The sequence below is a fragment of the Mesoplodon densirostris genome, chromosome 4 (genome assembly GCF_025265405.1).
Source record: "Mesoplodon densirostris isolate mMesDen1 chromosome 4, mMesDen1 primary haplotype, whole genome shotgun sequence".
Taxonomy (NCBI): Eukaryota; Metazoa; Chordata; class Mammalia; order Artiodactyla; family Ziphiidae; genus Mesoplodon; species Mesoplodon densirostris.
In genome coordinates this window covers 134249373-134270107 of record NC_082664.1, presented here as the reverse complement: position 1 = coordinate 134270107, position 20735 = coordinate 134249373, and the positions used below count along the sequence as shown (strand labels likewise).

The following is a 20735-nucleotide window of genomic DNA, read 5'->3' as shown; positions in this document are numbered from 1 at the left end:
TGTGGTTGGTTGTAACTTTTAGTTATGAAAAAAATCAGCCAAGACGTAGTCAGCATTTTGTTTAAATACCGCATTTCACCAAGGAAAATAAAATAATGAGCTTTATGACATCGTTCGGTTACGCCAACAGACTGATCAAGCGAGTTCGAAGGGGAAGGTTCGGGGAAGAGGAGGCGGCACGGTGAGAAACGAGAATCTGAGCAAGCGCAGAAACAAACAGATGTTAATGGAGGCGAGAAGGCTACCGCTCTCTCACTTTGCGAACTGTCGTAAAGCCCCCAGTGTCGTGCTCGCTCGGTAGAGGAGGGATTGGTTAGGCGGCGGCGGCCGGAGAGCAGCAGCAGTGGCGGCGACGGTGGCGAGGTGATCGGTCTGCGCAGCATAGAAACGCCCGCAGCTTCGGGGAAGGAGTTCCCGTGGGACCAAATTAGGCATTCTGAACCCAAGCCGGGTCAGCTGGGCCGATCCAGGCGCTGCCGCTCGTACAGTTTTGGTGGCGGTGACAGACGCTGCTCTTGACTGTAGGGGCCTATTAGGCCAACATTCGAGGCGCGGATCACTGGCTCTCGACGCATCCTGTTCCCCACTTACATCTCCTGTCTTCCTTCCTGGGCCAGTGATTCCTGGAGCCTGGGAAGAGGGTTGCTAATGATTAAGGTAAGGAGGGCGGGGGGAGGGGATCGATTGGAGGCCGCGCGTGCGCGCAGCGGGGGAGGGGCCGGGCTGGAGGGGGAGAAAGAGGAAGGGCTGCGGCCGCGGAAGGCTGGGGTCGGCGACCGGCCGGTTTTGCTGGCTCCGTAGTGACTTAGGGTTTGGGTCTCCGCAGAAGATTTAGTTGTGTTTGAGCAAAGCATTTGTCTACAGACACACCCACCCCCCTCAGTAAGGGTTGTGGGTGAAGGGATTTCTTTCCCTTTTTCGACTCTCCCTAGAGTCTTAGGATGGGGGCTGAGGACTGAGGCGTGGGAGTGCGATTTGACAATGGAGTGATGAAGGTAACCCGCACCCCGGGTGTTGGAGGGCGCTAAGTCAGCCCTGCCGGTTAGGGAGTTGCCTTCTTCTGTGATCAAGGAAACGTAGACCGCAGAACAGCTGAGATACAGACCCGTCAGATTTTGTATAGAGTTGGCTGGTTGGTCATTAAAAAAGAAGCTTGATATTTTTGTTACTGTTTTTAGAGAATTTATCAGAGTCAGTAACAATGTTGTAGTTGGAAATATTTGTTTTGTGCTGCAGAAATAGAGGTTTGTCACCATAGTTCTTAAATAGGTTATAGTAGATCTCTACAGATAAGTTTTTAACGCACGTCTAAGTTTTAACGTTTAAAAAATACCAGGAAGTATAAGGTATTCATTTAATTTGTTCATGTTTGTAGTGTGGGGTGATTCCATTGTATTGCATGCTTTCCTGTTTCTTGGTTTATGTGCAGTATGAGTTTAGAACTCGCTGGGGTGGTAAAATGCCAGCTGACATAGACTTCATTTTATAGTTCATAAAGCTTTTTGAACCTGACTTAACCCAAACTTTATTTCATTTGGTGTTTTATGTTTAATTTTCTTGTTTTAGGGACCTCTTCAACCAAAAAGAACAGACTGGGGAAAAGATAAGCTAAGGTTCCATTTCCTTTCCCATTTTTGTTTTTTGTGTCATTGCTTTCAAATGTTAGTATGTGATTAAGGTATTACATAGAAGTTTTATAATACTGGTTTTACTTGGTTTTATTAGGGTGAAAAATCTACATTTTGATATTTCATTACTATATGTTTTTTAGTAAAAATTTTCATGTCAATGTGAACCAGGTTATTTTTTCATACAAAACAGTAGTGTTCGGTCGTGTTTGTGAGACAAAACAAGTAGGGTGAGAAAGAAACCCTTTCACTCTGAAAAGAATCTTAAATTTTTTTTAAAGCCTTGAATTATTTTACTTTTGGACATCTCTTGTCATTTAACCTTGGACAAATGACATCTCTCTCCTGTGCATTTGTTTGCCTCTACAATTCAGAGTAGTATTCTAAGAACTGGTGAAGGTATTTATGAATTGGTCTGAACAATATTGTAGGGAAACTAGGAAGATTAGAGTTTCTCCTTGTACATCAGGGAAGCTGTATCTTGTGTGTATGGATCCTTTTGTCACTTTTTCCCTTTTGTTTGGTGTCTCTTGGTCACTTGCATATTAGTTCTTTCACTAGAGTTGGTTTTTGATGAAAGATATAGTAAAAATAATTTCATTTTGGTGAAAAATGCATTGCAGTGGAGGTTATACCTTGACAGATTTCACTTCAGTACTCTATTTCTACAGATAATTGAAAAATAGCTATACTGATCTTTAAGATAAGAGGTCAGCAATTTACTCATCTAAAGCAAAGGAATAGTCAGCAGATATTCCTAAATAGTTATTTTCACTTTAAAATTTAAAATGTGGAATAAAAACCTCATTGAATCAAACCAATTAAATTTTTTAGATGCTTCTTGTATTATTTTGTCAAAGAGGGGTTTCTGTAACATGCTTTACTTAGAGCGTAATTATATGTGCCCTTGTTTTGACGTTTCCCCTGGTGGCTAGGATTTCAATAGGAAAAAAAAAAGTGACAGTACTAAAAATGATGGTAAAGTATGTTATAACTTGACATTAACATTCTATGGGTGACATTATTATACATAAAGAGTGTAGGGCTAGAGACAGGATATCTGGATTTTAAATCTAGCTTTGCTTGCTATTCATTAGATCTGTGACTTGGTGGATGACCATCCATCCGGGGCTTCAGATCTCTCTCAACTGTTAAATGAGAAGTGTGGGATAGGTAACTCTAGTTTTCTCTAGGTCCCAATTTTAATGGTTTGCATTTTTAGTTAGGTGTTTTTGGTATTAATCGTATTCATCATGATCCAGTCCCCAGAAAGAAATGCTATACTGAGAGTATTAATTCCTTCATGGTATGTATATATTAGAGACTGGGGGGAAAAAACAAAACAAAACAAATGATTGAGCCATGTTTGTTGTTCTAGATAATGCTTCTGTCCCATTGTAGATATTACTCATGATTAGCTCTCATATGATACTAAAAAATGAAACTTTTACTCCTGGTAATGCTCTTTAAATCATCCTGAGTAATTTTTCTTTCAGAAACCCATAATCATTGTTCAGTGAATTTCCAGAAATGCATTTGAATGCCTTACACCTCTGCTCTTTCTTTGCTGCATCCCATAGTGTTTTGGTAACAGCTGGCCCAAGTTTCTGCAGGTACTCAATTTATACCATGACGTGAGCAGTGAGTGAGCTACAAATGTTTAAAAACAAATACTAAACTGAGCTTACATTTTAGATAGAGGTACTGCATTACTGTTTAATCATCCTGTAAGTATTTATTGATTGTCTCATGTTCTTGGCATTATTCTTGGCCTTCAGTGAAGAAGGCACTCTGCCTTCATGCAGTGGATATTTTATTAGGGGAAACAATAAACAGAATAGCTTTATGTAGTGGTAAGTGCCATGAAGAAAATAGGGGCATGTAATGGAGAATGAATGAAAATGGGGCTCTACTGTGCATTGAGAGGTTAGAAAGGGCCTCTTTTTAGAGGTAATACTTGATTTGCGATCAGTGATTAAAAAGAGTCAGCCATAGTGGCAATCTGGAGGAAGAGTGCTGCAGACAAAGCACAGTAAATACATTAGATTGGGTTTGATTCTGGAGAATCTACAATTGTGAATTAATTGTTTGGTTTGTCTGTTAGGCTTTTTCATAATTACTGATAGACACTTGTAAAAGGAAGGTTAAAAATATTTATGTGTAGTAACCAAATGTAATGTGTTGACATTGTTTAAATCCTGACTCAAACCAACTGTAGAAAGTAATTTTTGAAGCACTTTGGAGGAAATTTGAATGTGGATAGGTATTAGATGATTTCAAGGAATTACTGTTAGTTCTGTGAGGGAAGCTAATGGCATTATGTTTATGTAAGAAAATGCCCATTTTTAGAGATGGAGACTGAAAAATGAGGAAGAGAAATTTGGTATTCGTTTAAAAATACTTCAGAGCAAAGAAAGGATGGGAGAGATGAGTTAGATGAAGCAAGTGTGGAATAATCCTGATAATTGTTGTATTGGAGTGATAGGTATATGTGTAGTAATAATATTGTTCTCCTTTTGTGAGGTTTGAAAATGTTCTTACTTTAAAGTGCACTTAAAATAATTTATACCCTATTTAGATGTCTTCTCCTTTTTTTTCTCTTCCTCCCAGTTTTGATAAAATGTAGACTTTTGTTCCTCTTTCTAAACATTCATCGAGAGTCCCTCAGTGTGGACTGTGTTAACATGAAATCATAGATTTCTGTGTTTTCCTGAGGGTATACAGGATCAGCATCTTAGTGTTTATGTGGTTACTAAACAAATATTTTTCTTGGGACATCCCTGGCGGTCTGGTGGTTAAGACTCTGTGCTCCCAATGCAGGGGGCACAGGTTCAATCCCTGATTGGGGAACTAAGATCCCGCATGCTACATGGTGTGGCCAAAAAAAAAATTGTTTTTTTCTTTTTCTAGAGAATTGAGAGTTTAGGAAGTTCTGTATGCAGCTGTGTGCCAGTCTGAGTCACTGTTGTATTCATTTCCCGTATTCATATGTGCTATAGGACATCAGAATAAATCACCTTTTTACTTTACCACCTTTTGACATCCCAGTTTGCCTTTATTTAAATTTTTTATTTTGAAATAATTTCAAACCTAAAGAATTTCAAACCTAAAGTTTAAAAAATGGTACTGAGAACTCTTCAATATCCTCTAGTCAGATTTACCAGTTTTTAAAATTTTGTTGCATTTGCTTTAATGCTCTTTTCTGAGTCACTTGAAAGTAAATTGAATGTATTATACCCAAGTCTCTAAATATTCACTGTGTATTGTATTCTTTTGCATTATCACAATACAGTTACCAGATTCAGGAAATCTAACATTGATAATACTATATTATCTAATCTATCTAATCTATAGCCCCTATTCCAGGTTTGTCAGTTTGTCCCAGTAATAGCATTTGTTCCTTTGTAGCATTTTCCCCATAGGACCCAGGCCAGGATTGCAAATTGCATTTAGTTGTCATATCTCTTCAGTCTCCTTTCATCGGGAACAGTGTCTTAGCCTTTCTCTTTCATTGTATTGACATTTTTGAAGAATACAGGCTATATATTTCATAGAGTATTCTCAATTTGGATTTGTCTGATGTTTCCTTGTAATTAGATTTAGGTTATGCATCCCCAGCGGGGGATTTTGTATCTTTCTCAGGGTATGATATTGAAGTACCTGTTATCAGTCTGCCCCTCACTGGTGATGTTAATTTTTAGTTACCTGGTCACGGTGTTGTCTGGTTTCTTCACAGGAATGTATAGTTATTATTTTTCCCCTCTCACCTAATAAGCAGTCTGTGGGGATAACTTTGAGATAGAGCATATATCCTGCTTCTAATCAGATCTGTATTTTCATCAAATTTCCCTCCTGGATTTAACATCCATTGATGATTCTTGCCTGTGCTGATGTTTATATTGATGGTTGCAAAATGGTTATTTTCTGACTCCGTTTCTTTATGTCAATAGGCGTTCTGTTTTAAGGCAGAAGCATCCTTTTATCTATCTATTATCAATACTTCCTATCTTACTCAATGGGTTATACTCCATTACTGCCTTTATTTATTTTGATGATCAGATTGTCCCAGGTTTGTCCAGTGGGAGCCTTTCTACCCTGACTTCTATGTCTTTTTGACATACTCTCATAATTTTTTTGGAGTATTTCCTCTCTTTTTGCACATCTCAGTCCTGGAATCAGCCATTCTCCAGGGAGCCCTGGGTCCTTACAGCGGGGAATCCAATTTGCTTTTGAGTTATCTATTTATATATAGAAATAATCTCTTCTTTTCTGGATAAGGACATCTTTTGAGAAACTAAATTTAAATTAGACTTTGATAGTGGGTTTGTATTTCTCTGAAGATTTTGTTTATGAAGTAATTACATAAGATTTAGCAATTATATTTACCATAAAGCAATTATACATAAGTTCTAATTTGATCTTAATCGTGATCAAATGAAATAGAAGAAAAAAGGGTTATTTTATTTTATGTTACCTTGTGTGTGTGTGTGTATGTATATGTGTGTGGGGAGGGTTTAACCACTTAACTGTTAAAAAATGACTTAAGGTTTATATACTTAACTGTTGTTGTTTTTTTAAATTTATTCTTTTATTTTTGGCTGCATTGGGTCTTCATTGTTGCGCGCGGGCTTTCTCTAGTTGCGGCGAACGGGGCGCTAATGTTCATTGCGGTGCGCGGGCTTCTCTTTGCAGTGGCTTCTCTTTGTTGTAGAGCACGGGCTCTAGGCGCACAGGCTCTAGGCGCGCGGGCTTCAGTACTTGTGGCACTTGGGCTCCGTAGTTGTGGCTTGCGGGCTCTGGAGTGCAGGCTCAGTAGTTGTGGCTTGTGGGCTCTAGAGCGCAGGCTCAGTAGTTGTGGCAAACAGGTTTAGTTGCTCTGCAACTAAGTCCTCCCAGACCAGGGCTCAAACCCGTGTCCCCTGCATTGGCAGGCGATTCTTAACCACTGCGCCACCAGGGAAGTCCCTCCTTAACTGTTTTTTTTTGTTTGGTTTTTTTTTTTTGCGGTACGCGGGCCTCTCACTGTTGTGGCCTTTCCCGTTGCGGAGCACAGGCTCCGGACGCGCAGGCTCAGCGGCCATGGCTCACGGGCCCAGCCGCTCCGCGGCATGTGGGATCTTCCCAGACCGGGGCATGAACCCGTGTTCCCTGCATCGGCAGGCGGACTCTCAACCACTGCGCCACCAGGGAAGCCCCCTTAACTGTTTTTAACTGAGTCATCAGACATTTTGGTTTGAGGAAATTGTTGCTTTTTAACTAGCTTTTTAAATGAAAATGTTTTTATTGTAATATAGAATGATATTTCATATAAGAGTGGGAACTCAAAGGCACATTATTCCAGGCAGTTATTGTAACATCTTGGTATATTTCACAGCCATTCTCTCACCTTTGCATTGGTATTTGCTTTATTTGTCTTTTAAACTTAACTTTTAAGTATTTTTCCTGGCAGTATTTTGAATGATTTTTATTTTTGAACCAATTGACATCTGTACATGGTTTAAAAGTTAGTTCCAAATGGCTTATAGTGAAAAAAACAGCAGTCCCCTCTGCTACCCCTCCTAATCTCCTAGTTCCACTTCCTAAGTGGGAACACTTTCAGCTCTTAAAAAATTTTTTTTCTTTTGGTATTTACCTTCATATTTCTAAATAATATGCTTATGTATCTACTTAGCCACTTTAGATGTCAGTTTACATTTTTTGTTTTTTAAATAATTATTTAATTTTTTAAGATAAAATACATATCAATACAAAGGATACTAAATTCACAGGGTACAAAGGGTATACAGGGAAAGATAAGTCTTCTTACCATCCCTGTCTTCCCACCACCCAGTTCTTTTCCCTGGAGACATATTCCCTCTTCTTATTTTATATGTATCTCCAGGGCAGTGGTTCTCTGTGGTCTGTGGAGTCTTGAGGGGGGGTCTTCAAATGTTTCAAGTTATCTGTTGGTTTGAAACTATTTCATAATAGTACTAACTTCTTTGTTACATTTGCACTGTTGACATTTGCACTGATGGTGCAAACACAGTGATGGGTAAAACTACTGGCCCTGCAGTGCATATCAAGACAGTGGCAAAAATTGTACTAATAGTCATATTCTTCATCACTATACATTAATGGTTGGGGAAAAAATCCTGGTTTCATTTAAGAATATCCTCCATGAAGCAGTAAAACTTGTTAATTTTATTAATCTTGATCCTTGAGTACATGTTTTTTTAATATTTCATGTGACAAAATGAGAAGAATGTTATACGACACTTCTGCTGCATACCAAAGTATGATGTTTGTCTTGAAGAAGAATATTTGTGTGATTGAGTTGCGAGCCCAACTAGCAAACTAGTTACTTTTTTCATGGAACACTATTTTTACTTGAAAGAATGACAAATTGTAGTTATTTAAACTTGGGTATTTGTACATATTTTCTCAAAAATAAATGAAGTGAGCCTGTCACTTCAGGGAAAACAACCAACAGAATTTATTGCCAGGATAAAATTAAGGCTTTCAAGCAGAAATTAGAATTTTGGAAAACATATCTGCCACTGTGATCTTGGCAATGTCTCAGGACCTTGCTGATGAAATTGTTGGTGATATTAACAAATGTGATTTTTTTTATTTGCTGTGTTATAATGAAATGTGTCATTGTTTGGAAGATATTCATAACTCGGTGGACCAACTTTTTTCAAAAGATCAATGCATGATATTAACAGAATCATGCTGTGGGTATAAGGGCCTACTTAAGTGGAAGATAGATCAATAGTTTTTTTTTTTTTGATCAATAGATTTTAAATGAAATGGTCTGGAAAGTTTCATTGATATGGTTTCAGAGTCCACCTTGCAACTAACCTTTACAGAATTACGCTTGTTAAGTTTTGGCTTAATATCAAAGAAGAATAATATCCACACTTATCTGAAAAGGTTATTAAAAATATTCCTTCTTTTATCAACTACATATTGGTGTGAAGCTGGAATTTCATTTTAGATTGACTACAGAAGCAGATATAAGAAATCGGGTTTCTCTATTAAACAGATTTGCAAAAATGTACAGCAGTGCCATTCTTAATAATTTTTTTGGAAAAATACATTCATAAATGTTACTTATTAGCATGGAGTGGATTTACCTTTGCTGATTTTAAATAAAACATTTAAATTTTTACCAACTTTCCTTTATAATATTATTACCAGTACATACAACCCACATAATAAAAGCTCTTTGAGTTCCTCAATTATTTTTAAGAGTGAAAAGGGGTTCACAAGTCAAGAAGTTTAAGAACTGCTGCTACAGCTGGTTAATCCAGAGGGTTAAGCAGTTTTAAGCATTACCTTTTGACTGCTTATGGAAAAGGAGTTCACACTTCTCTCTTTACCGTTTCTCCCAATATAGTTTTATCACAATTTTAGATTATTTTATTTTATTTCTTTTGTTTTTCAAAAACATACTTCATATTTACTCTTTTATTATATAAATATCAGTTTAACCTTTTACTGTAAGAATATAAATGTTTTAAGAGAGGCTTTGTTATTCTTTATACAGATTCACAGTCAATTAATTGATAAAGGTCTCTGGGTTTCTTTAACTCCATGGTCTAGTATGTTGCATATTTTATTTATTTATTTATTTATTTTTAAGGAAGTGAAAATATCTTTACTTGTAGGTAACGTGATTGTGTATGAGGAAAATCTGAAGGAATCTATAAACAAATCATTAGAATTAATTATCAAATTTAGCAGGGTCGATACAATATATCCATATACTAGTAACCATTAAGCAATGAATTTTTTAAATGCTATTTATAATAGCATCAACAAATTGAATACTTAATGACAGATGTACATGACATCTGCACTGAAAACCACAAACCATGGCTGAGAGAAATTAAAGAGGGTCTAAATAAATGTGAAGATGAGTCACACTCATGGATTGAAGATTCAGTATTGCCAGTTCCCCTCACATTGATCTATAGATTCATTGCAAGTCCGTTTCAAACTCCACTGTAGTTTCTTGTCACAATGTCCAAACTGATGTTAAAATGGATAAAGCAGATCAAAGGATACAATGTTGCACATTTTAAATAACAATTCAGCATATATTTACTGAATGCCAACTATGTGTTCAACACAGTAATGATGAAAATCAAAGTCTTGGCCTTAGTGGGAAAACAAGTAAATTTTACAGATGGTGATTGTGGAAATAACTGGGCTGGAAAAAGAAGATGGGGGTAAGGTTAGCTTTTTAAGTATAAGGTGGTCAGGGATGGTCTCAAGGATAAGGAAACATTTAAGCACAGACCCAAAAGAAGCAGGTAGGAGAGCCTTATGGATATCCTGGGGACAAGCATTCCGAGCAGATTGAATAGCAATAGTATGCTTGGCCGGCAGAGGAATAGCCAAGAAGCTGTTGCGGCTGGAGTGGAGTGGAGGAGAAAATGGTAGTCTCTTAGGACAAAGGTAGAAAGGGTTTATGTCCTTCATTTTTAGGAAATGTTCTTGTATTAGCTTTGATAACTACTTAGTCATTTTTTCCTCTGTTCTCTTTTTGGAATTGCTTGGAAGTCAGATGATTGGATTTTGTTGCTGTTTCATACTTGCTTTTAGTTCCTCTGTGTGTGTGTGTGTGCATGCACATATTTTTAAAAAATGCTTATTGTGTGCCATCTCCTTTTCTTCCCACTCCCCTTCTTTCTGTTCTTTGTACATGTTAGGCCTGTTCCTGCTACATGATCTTTCCTTACTGTTTCCCCCTGCTAGGAATGCTCTTCCTCCAGAACTTCGTGGCTTGGTTGATTGGTGGCTGGTTCCTTCTCATGATTGGTGTCTTTAGTTTCTTAGTGAGGAGACTGTTGATGGTTAACCTTTACCATTTGTTTTATTTCCTTAAGAGCACATATTTCTAAAATTATCTTGATTGTTTATTTGTCTACTTGTGTCTTATTTGTTCTCATTTGCATGCAGTTTCCATGAGAGACTTTCTGTGTTCTGTTCACTGCTGATCCCAGTGTCTAGAATGGTGCCCAGCTTGTAATGGGCTCTCAATAAATATTTATTGAATGACCACAATACATAAATAAATGGTAGCTAATGTATTATCAGTGATATTGTATCTTCTAAAATGTTAATAAACTACTGTAAAATTCATTTCTGTTACCTGTTTCCAGATCCTGATCTGATTTCAGATGCTTGGGATAGAAAAAGTTTGGATAACCTGACTTGTAATTATCCTGCTAGAACTGAATAGATCTTTTCTGAAACCTTTTTCCTAGACTTGCATTTACCCATTTTATTCCAGTGTGAGTGAATATTTTTCCTCATAGATAGCAGTTCTGGGTAGCAGTTCTAATGCCTCGACTTACTTTTCAGTCATCTTCCTTTATCTTGAACAAGTTTCAATTTAAAAGATTTTCTTCTTTTTCCTCCTGTCATCTTCACTAACCCTCAGTTGCCTCTTTTTCAGTTGCCACTTTCTTCCCCAACAAGAAGTCACAGTTTATGTATATTGAAACCAAAATTCTGAAGATTGCCCAAAAAGTATATGAGTAAATGTCTGTAGGCTAGACATGTATAGGAATCCACATTAAGGTTAGGATTACTGTATTTATCTAGAATATGAAATTCTTGAAATTCTTGGAACAGGGTAACATCTTAACTATCTTTTAAATTATCACCTTGAGCAGTGACTGGTAGCAAAAAACTAAAAAAGGTTTATTGAGTAAAGTAGCTGACATTAGTATACTGGATAATAAGTCCTTGGTTTCCCCAAACCAGTACCCTGGGATTGTTTAATAGCTTGCTGTTTTTGCTTTTTGCCACAAAGATTTTCACTTGCTGTCTGAATACACAGATTCAAGGAAGACAAAAATGTCATTTGGTCCAAATAACCTTGGAAATCCCTAAAGTTGCCCATAAAATATAAAATATAGATATACAGTCTCTGAAAGTCCAACACATCCTATTTTTCCTTCAGTGTTGGAACAAATCACGTTTCATTGTTAAACACTAGATGAAGTTGTAAGCTATGTTTGTGGTCCATGTTATGGGAGAAATAAATGGCTCTAAACATTAGAATCTGACAGCACAGCAAGATGCTTATATCATGAGAGGCACATGGGAAGTAAGGCCAACTAGAGAGTAGTACAATATTACCTTTTTGTGTTCATTTTGGGCATACACTCATTGAGCAGAATAGCAGGCATAATCTATATGGTTTAAATTATTTTTTCTTCATATAGTTGAATTTATATTAGTGTGCTCTCTATCTAGAGGTGTTCCCCTATCCAGTTTTCAGCCTTTACCTTCAGTCATTAAAGTGTCAGTAACTCTTCCTGGTTTTTCTCTTATGACTCTTTTTCTCATTCTTTAGAACATACTATTTAATTAATATTCTCCAGGTTACATATTTTGCCCTAGATCACATAGGTAGAGCAAAAACAACTTTTATCTAAGTACACTTGGACTTCATTCAGGGAGAAATTGTTCCCTTGGACACTTTTGCTCAGCATATTATCTCTTACATTCTCAAAGTAGCTGCCATCTTTTCTAATCTAGTTTTCTGTTTTATTTTTATTTTGTTACCCAAACCTTTGCTTTGGGGCTTTTAACAACTCAGGGTTTTGGTCTGATCTGCAAGAAGAATTTGAGGTACTCTCGAGTAAGACTAACTTGAGGTGGGTGTACCTACAGAACTGAAGGCCTGCCAAAAAAAAAAAAGAAAAATTCATTGGGGGCAGATTGTGGACTTTTTTGCCAAGATGATTTCTAAAAGCTAGTTGACTATTTAGCTTTAAAAACAGTAATGAAAGCCAGTATGTGCATACATTATTTTGCTTAAAATTTATAACCTTTTGAGGTAAATATTTCCATTTTTCAGATGAGGAAATTTAGGCACAGGATGGTTAGTAACTTGATGAAGACTCACAGCAATGATGGAGTTGAAGGGATTTAAGTTCATTAGGTTTTGAGTCACATGAGAAAGGAATTCCAAAATTCAGGGGCTTAATCTGAATTTCTGTAATACCTTTAATGAAAATAGTAAGCTGTATTTTTATTTCCACTGGGCATGGCCTTTGTCAAAAGAGAGGGAAGGATGGTGTTATTTTATTTGGATGGTGTGATTAGGAGGGACTTAATTTTTCTGTGCTTTTTCTGTGTATTCTAGATTTTCTGTAGTGAAGATATTTTAAAAATCAATTGAAGTATAATTTATAAAAAGTGTAAGGCACACATTTTACTGTACAGTTCAGTGAGTTTTGGCAAATATATACATCCCTGTAACCAACACCCCAATCAGGACATAAAACATTCCATCACCCTAGAAAGTTCTTTCTTGCTTCTTTGCAATAAGTCATCCCTATCTCCTGTCCCAGGCAACCACTGATCTGATTTTTGACATCATGGATTAGTTTTGTTTGTTCTAGAACCTCATATACATACAAATCATGTAATATTACTGTTTTGTGTCTGGCTTCTGCTCATCAAATATTTTCTGTCTAGCATTTTATTGTGAAAAATTTCAAACATATAAAAGTTGAAAGAATTGTACGGCAAGCACCCATTTCCCTATCACCTAGATTCTACAGTTACCAATTTGCTTTTTTGCTTTATCACATAACATTCCATCTATCCATTCCTCTAACCATTCATCAGTCAAGTTTATTGGTGTGTGTGGTGTTTTGTTTGGCTTTGTATTGCAAATTAAGTTGCAGACATCAGTGCATTTTACCCCTAAACAAATTCAGCTTCCATGTCATTAACTAGAGTCGAATACTTGTTTACAGTTCTTTGTTTTTGAAGTAAAATTACATACATACAATGAAATGCACAAACCTTCATATAAATGGAATCAGTATAGATAGATGTTTCATATCTGATTTCCTTCCCTTAGCAGGATGTTTTTGAGAGTCATCTGTAATGTTACTTGTATCAATAGTTCCTTCTTTGCTGTTGTTCTTGTTACTGTTTGGTATCCCATTGTACCTATATATCATAATTTGTTTATCTTTTCACTTGTTGGAGATTTACTTTTCCCAGTTTTGGGTTCTTAGGAGTAAAGCTCTGAACATTGACATACAAATCTTTTTGTATACCTGTATTTTCCAACCTAGGTGTGGAATTACTGGATCATAGGTTAGATGAATGTGTGACTTTACTAGCAGCTACTAAGAGTTGTATGTGGAGTTCCAGTTGTGCCACATCCTTAACATTTGGTGGTTTTGGCCTTTGTAGTCTTTTAGCCTTTTATTGGGTATACAGTTGTATCTCACTGTGGTTTTAGTTTGCATTTCCCTGATAACTGAAAATATTGAGCATTTTTTCATGTCCTTACTGGCCATTTGTATATGTTTAGAAAAATGTCAAAAATTATTTGCCTGTTTTTTGGGGGGTTGTCTTATTAAGATGTGAAAGTTTTACATACATTCTGGATTCAAATTGGGTGTGTATTTGTATATACATGTAAATTATATATATGTATATGTAATTTTCTCTGTCCTATGCTTGCTATCTTGCCTTTTTGTTTTCTTAATGGTATCTCTGAAGAATAGAGGGCTTTTATTTTTATAAAGTCTAGTTTATCAGTTAAAAAAATGTTTAGTCCTTTTTGTTTTCTATGAAATCTTTGCCCATGGTGTGGTCACATAAATTTTCTGTTCATTTCTTTTTGAAGTTTTAGCTTTTGGGTTTAAGTCTGTGATCTGTTTTGAGTTAATTTTTGTATCTGGTGTGAGGTAGGGGTTGAGATTTTTCCCAGACAGCTCACTAGTTGTTCCACCACCATTTGTTGAAAAGACTTACTCCTTCCCTATTATCTTGGCACTGTTGTTGAAAATCATTTGATGATATGTGTGAGGCTATTTCTGGACTTTCCAGTCTATCTGTATGCCAATAGCACCCTGTTTTGTTACAGTTGGGCTTTAATGTCATCTTGCTATTTGTTTTCTATTTGTCCCATTTATTCTCTGTTCCTTTTCCCCCCCTTCTCTTGTCCCCTTTAGTCTTGAGGTTTTTTTAGTTTTTGTGTTTTGTTTTTTTGCATTACATTTTACTTCCACTATGGACTTATTAGCTATACCTACTTGTTTTATTTTTTATCTTTGATGGTCTCTTTGGGTTTACACTATGCATATTTAACTTTTCACAGTCTGCCTTCTAGGAATAATAGACTATTTCATGTATAATTTAAGAAACACAACAGTCTATTCTTTGCTCCCCTTCTGTGCTTTGTGTTATTATTGTCATACATTTTACTTTTACATGTTAGTAGTTTTGGGAGGATTTCTTTGTTCAAATTTTGGGGTGGTGGCTAGAGAACAATCCTTGTGAAGGTGAGTGTCTTTATGAGGAAGATGCTGGTAGAACTCACTTCTTTCCATTCCACTTTCACAGAAGTGACCAGATGGTGATGATTTATGAAAATGTCTTTTAAATTTGATAAATTCAGACCAGAAAACTTAGATATTTGAGGCTAAAAAAAAGATGGTTATATCATATATTCTTTTTGTAGAACTAGACCAAAATTAGAACTTGGAGCATTTGTAACTGAATGTCTCTGAATATTACCCAGTTATTGACTTTAGGCAAATTATTCAGTGAAAAACATTAAAAAAATTCCTCCCTATGTTTTTAATCTGTATATAAGGTAAACTTTGTTGTACTTTATATTAATTAAAGTTTTTGTTTTTAAATGATTTTGCTCATCTCATTCTAAGCTTTTATTTTCAGGTCTTGATTTTGTCATTCGGTTTATATGTAATCCTTTTTCAGCTTTGTGTCACTTGAGACTATGGTGAACATTCCATTTATGCCCTCATGTGAAATCATGGCTAAAAACAGATTTTGGAATGCACCTTGTAGGCTAATTTTTAATTATACAGCTCATTTTATGTTGCTGATTATTTGTATATTCCAGACAAGTTTTGGGATTGCTCTTTATTCTGTTTTAACTTCTAAGTGTATTGTAGCTTACAATTCTTCTCTACCTATTGAAAGGTAATGAAGTTGAGACTGTGCTGCCTGATTAGAGTGGTAGGGAGCGAGCTTAGTGTTAAGGGTGGAAATGAAGGCAGAACATAGGGCTTTAGTTCTTGTGAAGTAGATTCCTCCGTCTCATACTAAATTAAGACAAATTCTGGGGGAAATCTTGTAATTCTGTGGACCTTAGTCTATTCTTTCATATGCTGAAAAGTATCCCAAGAAGTCATCTTACTTTCTCCTTTTCTTCTTAACAGTAATTCTAGACAAATAGTTGTTTGAAGTGGAATGGCATATTTGAAGATTATATGTTGTCTCTCAGAAGATCATATGTTGTCTTTCAGATCACTGTTTTTTAAAATTTTGTAGGTGTACTTCATCATTAAATTTGTGGTTCATTCAGAGAACTTCTGCCATGGAAATAGGGTAATCAAGTCTTGTTTCTTCCCATTTCACTATTTTTCCTTTTATTCTTCCTGGAAAACCTTCCTTGGTACAGCTTCCCCTTCAGAATTGAATTAAGTTCTACTCCGGTTTGTTTCAGTGCATACCTCTTTCATGATACTGTATTTTAACTACCTACTGATAGGTTTCTCTACCTGCTGGTCTGTAACTTCTTAAGGACAGGTCTGCGTCTTATTCATCTTTGTATTTGCAATATTTGGGACAGTCTAGCACTTAGGAAATGTTCATTGCATGGTGTATTTGTTTGCTAGGGCTTCCATAACAAAATACCACATGCTGGGTGACTTAAACAACAAAAATCTATTTTGTCACAGTTCTGGAGACAAGAAGTCCAAGAACAAGTTGTGGGCAGGTTTGGTTTCTCCTGAGGCCTCTCTTCTTGGTTTGCAGGTGGCTGCGTTCATGTTGTATCCTCACATGGTCTTTTCTCTGTGTCTCTCTGAGTGTCCAGGTTTCCGCTTTTTATAAAGGGCACCAGTCAGACTGGATTAGGGCCCACTCATATGACCTCATTTAACCTTAATTATTTCTTTGAAGGCCCTATATATAGTCACATTCTGAGGTACTGGGGGCTAAGGTTTCAACATACGAATTTTGAGGGGACACAGTTCAGTCCATAGCACATGAATTTTTTGATTTGGCATACAGTCCAGCTGAAGGGGATTTGTTATGGTCCAACACCAAACCAAGGTTGTCAAGGTTGGGACCAAAGATTTCCTAGTTTGTATAAGAACAAATGGCTTAATTCTAGTGTTTTGTCTTAATGTAGTTGTCGTACATAATTAATGATTAAGACGCTGTAGCCTTTAGTGCTTGGAAGTACTACTACTACTAAGTTTTCTTTCCTTTACTCTTTATATCCAAAAAAGTGATAAAACACACTCACACATGCATTTGGGTACATGAATGCTTTGTGTACATATTGGCTGTTAATGCATGGTTGCTGAACATTTTAACCCAAGAAATACATTTTTTTAATTGAAGTACAGTTCATTTACAATGCTTTGTTAATTTCTGCTGTACAGCAAAGTGATTCAGTTGTACATATATATACACATTCTTTTTTTTTATTCTTTTCCATTATGGTTTATCACAGGATATTGAATATAGTTCCCTATGCTATACAGTAGGACCTTGTTGTTTATCCATTCTATATATAATAGCTTACATCTGTTAACCCCAAACTCCCACTGTGTCCCGACCACACCCCCGCCCCTTGGCTACCACAAGTCTGTTCTCTATGCCTGTGAATCTGTTTCTGTTTCGTAGATACGTTCATTTGTTTCATATTTTAGATTCCACATATAAGTGATATCATATGGTGTTTGTCTTTCTCTTTCTGACTTACTTCACTTAGTATGATAATCTCTAGTTCTATCCATGTTGCTGCAAATGGCATGATTTCATTCTTTTTTATGACTGAGTAGTATTCCATTGCATATATGTACTACATCTTCTTTATCCATTCATCTATCGATGGACATTTAGGTTGTTTCCATGTCTTGGCAATTGTGAATAGTGCTTCTATTAACATAGGGGTGCATATATCTTTTTGAATTATAGTTTTGTCCAGATATTTGTGGGCGGGCTTCAGTAGTTGTGGCAAGTGGGCTTCAGTAGTTGTAGCTCACGGGCTCTAGGGTGCAGGCTCAGTAGTTGTGGCACACGGGCTTAGTTGCTCCACGGCATGTGAGATCTTCCTGGACCAGGGATTGAACCCTGAATTGGCAGGCGGATTCTTAACCACTACGCCACCAGGGAAGCCCCAGCATTTGTTATTTGTAGACTTTTTAATGATGGCAGGTGTGAGGTGGTACCTCATTGTAATTTTGATTTGCATTTCTGCAATAATTAGTGATGTTGAGCCAAAGAAATACATTTTTATTTGCCAAATTCCCAGTGGTAATTTGGAAAGGTGACACCATTCAATAATTTCTCTGTAGAAATTCCATGAATTATACATAATTTCCCAGTGTATACAGATACATGCCTTGCTATCCCAGTGGAGCTACCAGATAGTTTTAGGCCCTTTCTTTTCCCTTGGTAGTTCTAGCCTTAGAGTCCCACTCCCTCCTCCCTTAGTAGTTCAGTGTAAGATTTTGGGGGATATTGTTGGCAGTAGTGAGGTAATGGTGAGATTGGAGAGCAGGGTAAGCTCCATTGTCTCTCATTTGTCTCCTCCCTTTCCTAGGAATGGGGGAAATTTGCAAATAATACCCTAGTGCCCCCCTTCCCCTTAAAAAATTGTTTTATTTTACAGTTTTTCGTTTACAGAAAAGTTGCAAAGATAGTACAAAGAATTCCCATAAACCCCTCACCGTTTCTCCTATTGTTAACATCTTACCTATTGTACATCTATCACAACTAAGAAACCAACATCAGTACATTACTTGATTGTAGTCTCCTGTGCTCTCACAGTTTTTGTCTTTCCTTGTTTGTCATGACTTTAACAGTTTTGAGGAGTGCTTATCAGGTGTTTTGTAGAATGCCCCTCAGTTTGGGTTTGTCTCATATTTTTCTCATTGGTTTGACTCGGGTTGTGGATTCCGGGAAGAATACCACAGAGGTGAAGTGCCCTTGTTAGCATCATGACTTATGATTGATGATATTAACCTTGATCACCTGGTCAAGGTAGGGTTTGCCAGGTTTCGCCACAGTAAAGTTACTGTCCTTTCCTGTTAGTTTTTTTTTTTTTTTTTTTTTTGGAAGCAAGTCATTAAAGGGGAAAAATTGTTCAAAGTTCCACCTTCTGGAAGGGATGTATCTACAATAATCATTTGGAATTCTTCTGTCTTTTCACTCCCACTCATTTATTTAATCATTTGTTTATATCAGTGTGGACTAAATGGATATTTATTTCATACTTTGGGTTTGAATTCAGTACTATGTTATTTATTTTGTTGCCACAACTGTTCTAGCTTTGGCCATTGGGAGCTCTTGCAGGTTGGCTCCAGTGTCCCTTTGACATGCCCCTGTTCTTCTGTGTGTTGTGTCCTTTACTTTTTGGCACTGTAAGATGCTCCAGGCTCATCTGTTTTTCTTGCCACAGTTCTAGTATCAGCCATTCCTCCAAGGAGACCTGATTCCTTTTGTTGAAGAATGATATTAAAAATCAGAATCTGGGTGCTGGGTCCTAGTGCCCTTTTCTTGACTCTTCAATTCCTGTGCACATTGTTGAAAGTCTGAATCTGGATATTTGGATGAATGGTAGAGTGGTTATAGCATCACACATTTGTATCATAGTACTTGATAGTATCTGTGTGTGTTGACTTTGTCTTCTGCTGTGGAGTCATAAAATCAGATTTTTAAAAGTACTTCTAAGTGTTTAAAAAAAGAAAAGTTAAAGTCAGAAAGCTTTAAGGAATGTATGCTTGTTTTAGGGCAGGCAAATGGGGAGGAGTCATTAGGTTCTTCTGTTTTATTCTGAATTTCAGAAAAGATGAACTCTCTTTGGATGCAGAAAGGAAGGGTGTCATCAGGAAACCTTCCATGGACAAAGAAGTGTGTTTGAGAACTGCTAACAGGAATTTCAGGCTTCCTTGAGCCTGTTCCTCTCCATTATTATCATCATCATTATTGCTGTGATCATCAATAATATTATTTTGCCATAACTGCTATTATTCCAGCCTTACCTTTCTTTTCCATAATGCTGAAATTTTTTGTTTTTAAACATACAAGTCATTTACAAATGATTTGTAGACTGTCAGGACAGGTAAAAGATTAGGGAGGTTGGATCCTCTTTCCAATTGCTTTTGCTGGAGTTTGGTTGCAAGTAATGGAAATTGGAGCTTTTAAATCTATTGCTGCCTTGAAACTTTACTAAGTATTTTAGAAAATGAATGGATCTGGATCAAGGAAAGAGTTTGTTGTTGAATTCTCTTGGAAAACCTGATTTGAAATAGCAACTGTAGCTCTAAGAAAAGGTTTTAGTCAAAGAATAGCAGAGTTCATCTTTGTCTTAACAGTTGAAGAAAGAGCCAGTGATATTCACAAGGTTTTCTGAACTTAATTTCTAATTTTTAAAAAATTCTATAGTTCAGCCTTTGTCCTCCTACTTATATTTAGCAATTTAGATCTGACACCCACTAGGGACTAAAGTTTTTAAATAACAAATCTGAATCTCTCTCCTTTTTTTTTTTTTTTCCTATTTGGTTATTTCGCTTTATAATTTTCTCAAAAAAAAAGAATTAAAGTAAGTAAAACATTATAGGTAGAATTCACATATGTTTTCCTTCTTGTCAATTTGAAGAAACTTTGCATATTAGGAATATAGTTTCATATTTTGCAGGTATTTTGTATATTTTATTCTTTTACCATTTTTGTGAATTTATATGCGTTTTTTTGTACCATCGACATTGTCATCTTATTTGTACATTTTCAATAAAAATTGAGATAATATTGTTAGTCACAATTGACGTGTTACCATGTTAACCCATGGTAAGCAACTAAAAATTTTTAACCATATTATTATAAATATGTCTAAAACATGCAGTATGCTTGTTTATTTTACTGGGAACAGTCTGTCCTCTGGATGGCTCAGAATCGTGATTCTGAACATCAGCTTTTATTCTTTGCTTATTACAGTGTTGCCCTCAGAATCTGTTTACATAAATAATGTTATTTAATCTAGGCAAATGACTTTTTAGTCATTGGGACAAGTGGCTTCGTTCTTCTATCTTTTAA

The 20735-nt window shown here is 36.3% G+C and overlaps 1 protein-coding gene across 5 annotated transcripts in view; it reads left to right on the top strand.

The window, feature by feature from the left end:
• Window positions 1-301: 301 nt before the first annotated feature.
• RNF111 (ring finger protein 111) overlaps window positions 302-20735 on the top strand; it is an 81726-nt gene continuing 61292 nt past the window's right edge. For 4 of the 5 annotated variants that reach the window (XM_060097276.1, XM_060097275.1, XM_060097274.1 and 1 more), the window contains exons 1-2: window positions 302-657; window positions 1567-1613. In XM_060097276.1, the coding sequence (XP_059953259.1) occupies window positions 649-657; window positions 1567-1613 (56 nt within the window). In that variant the 5' untranslated portion in view covers window positions 302-648. The remainder of the gene's footprint in view (window positions 658-1566; window positions 1614-20735) is intronic. The other variant, XM_060097277.1, reaches the window with a different exon arrangement.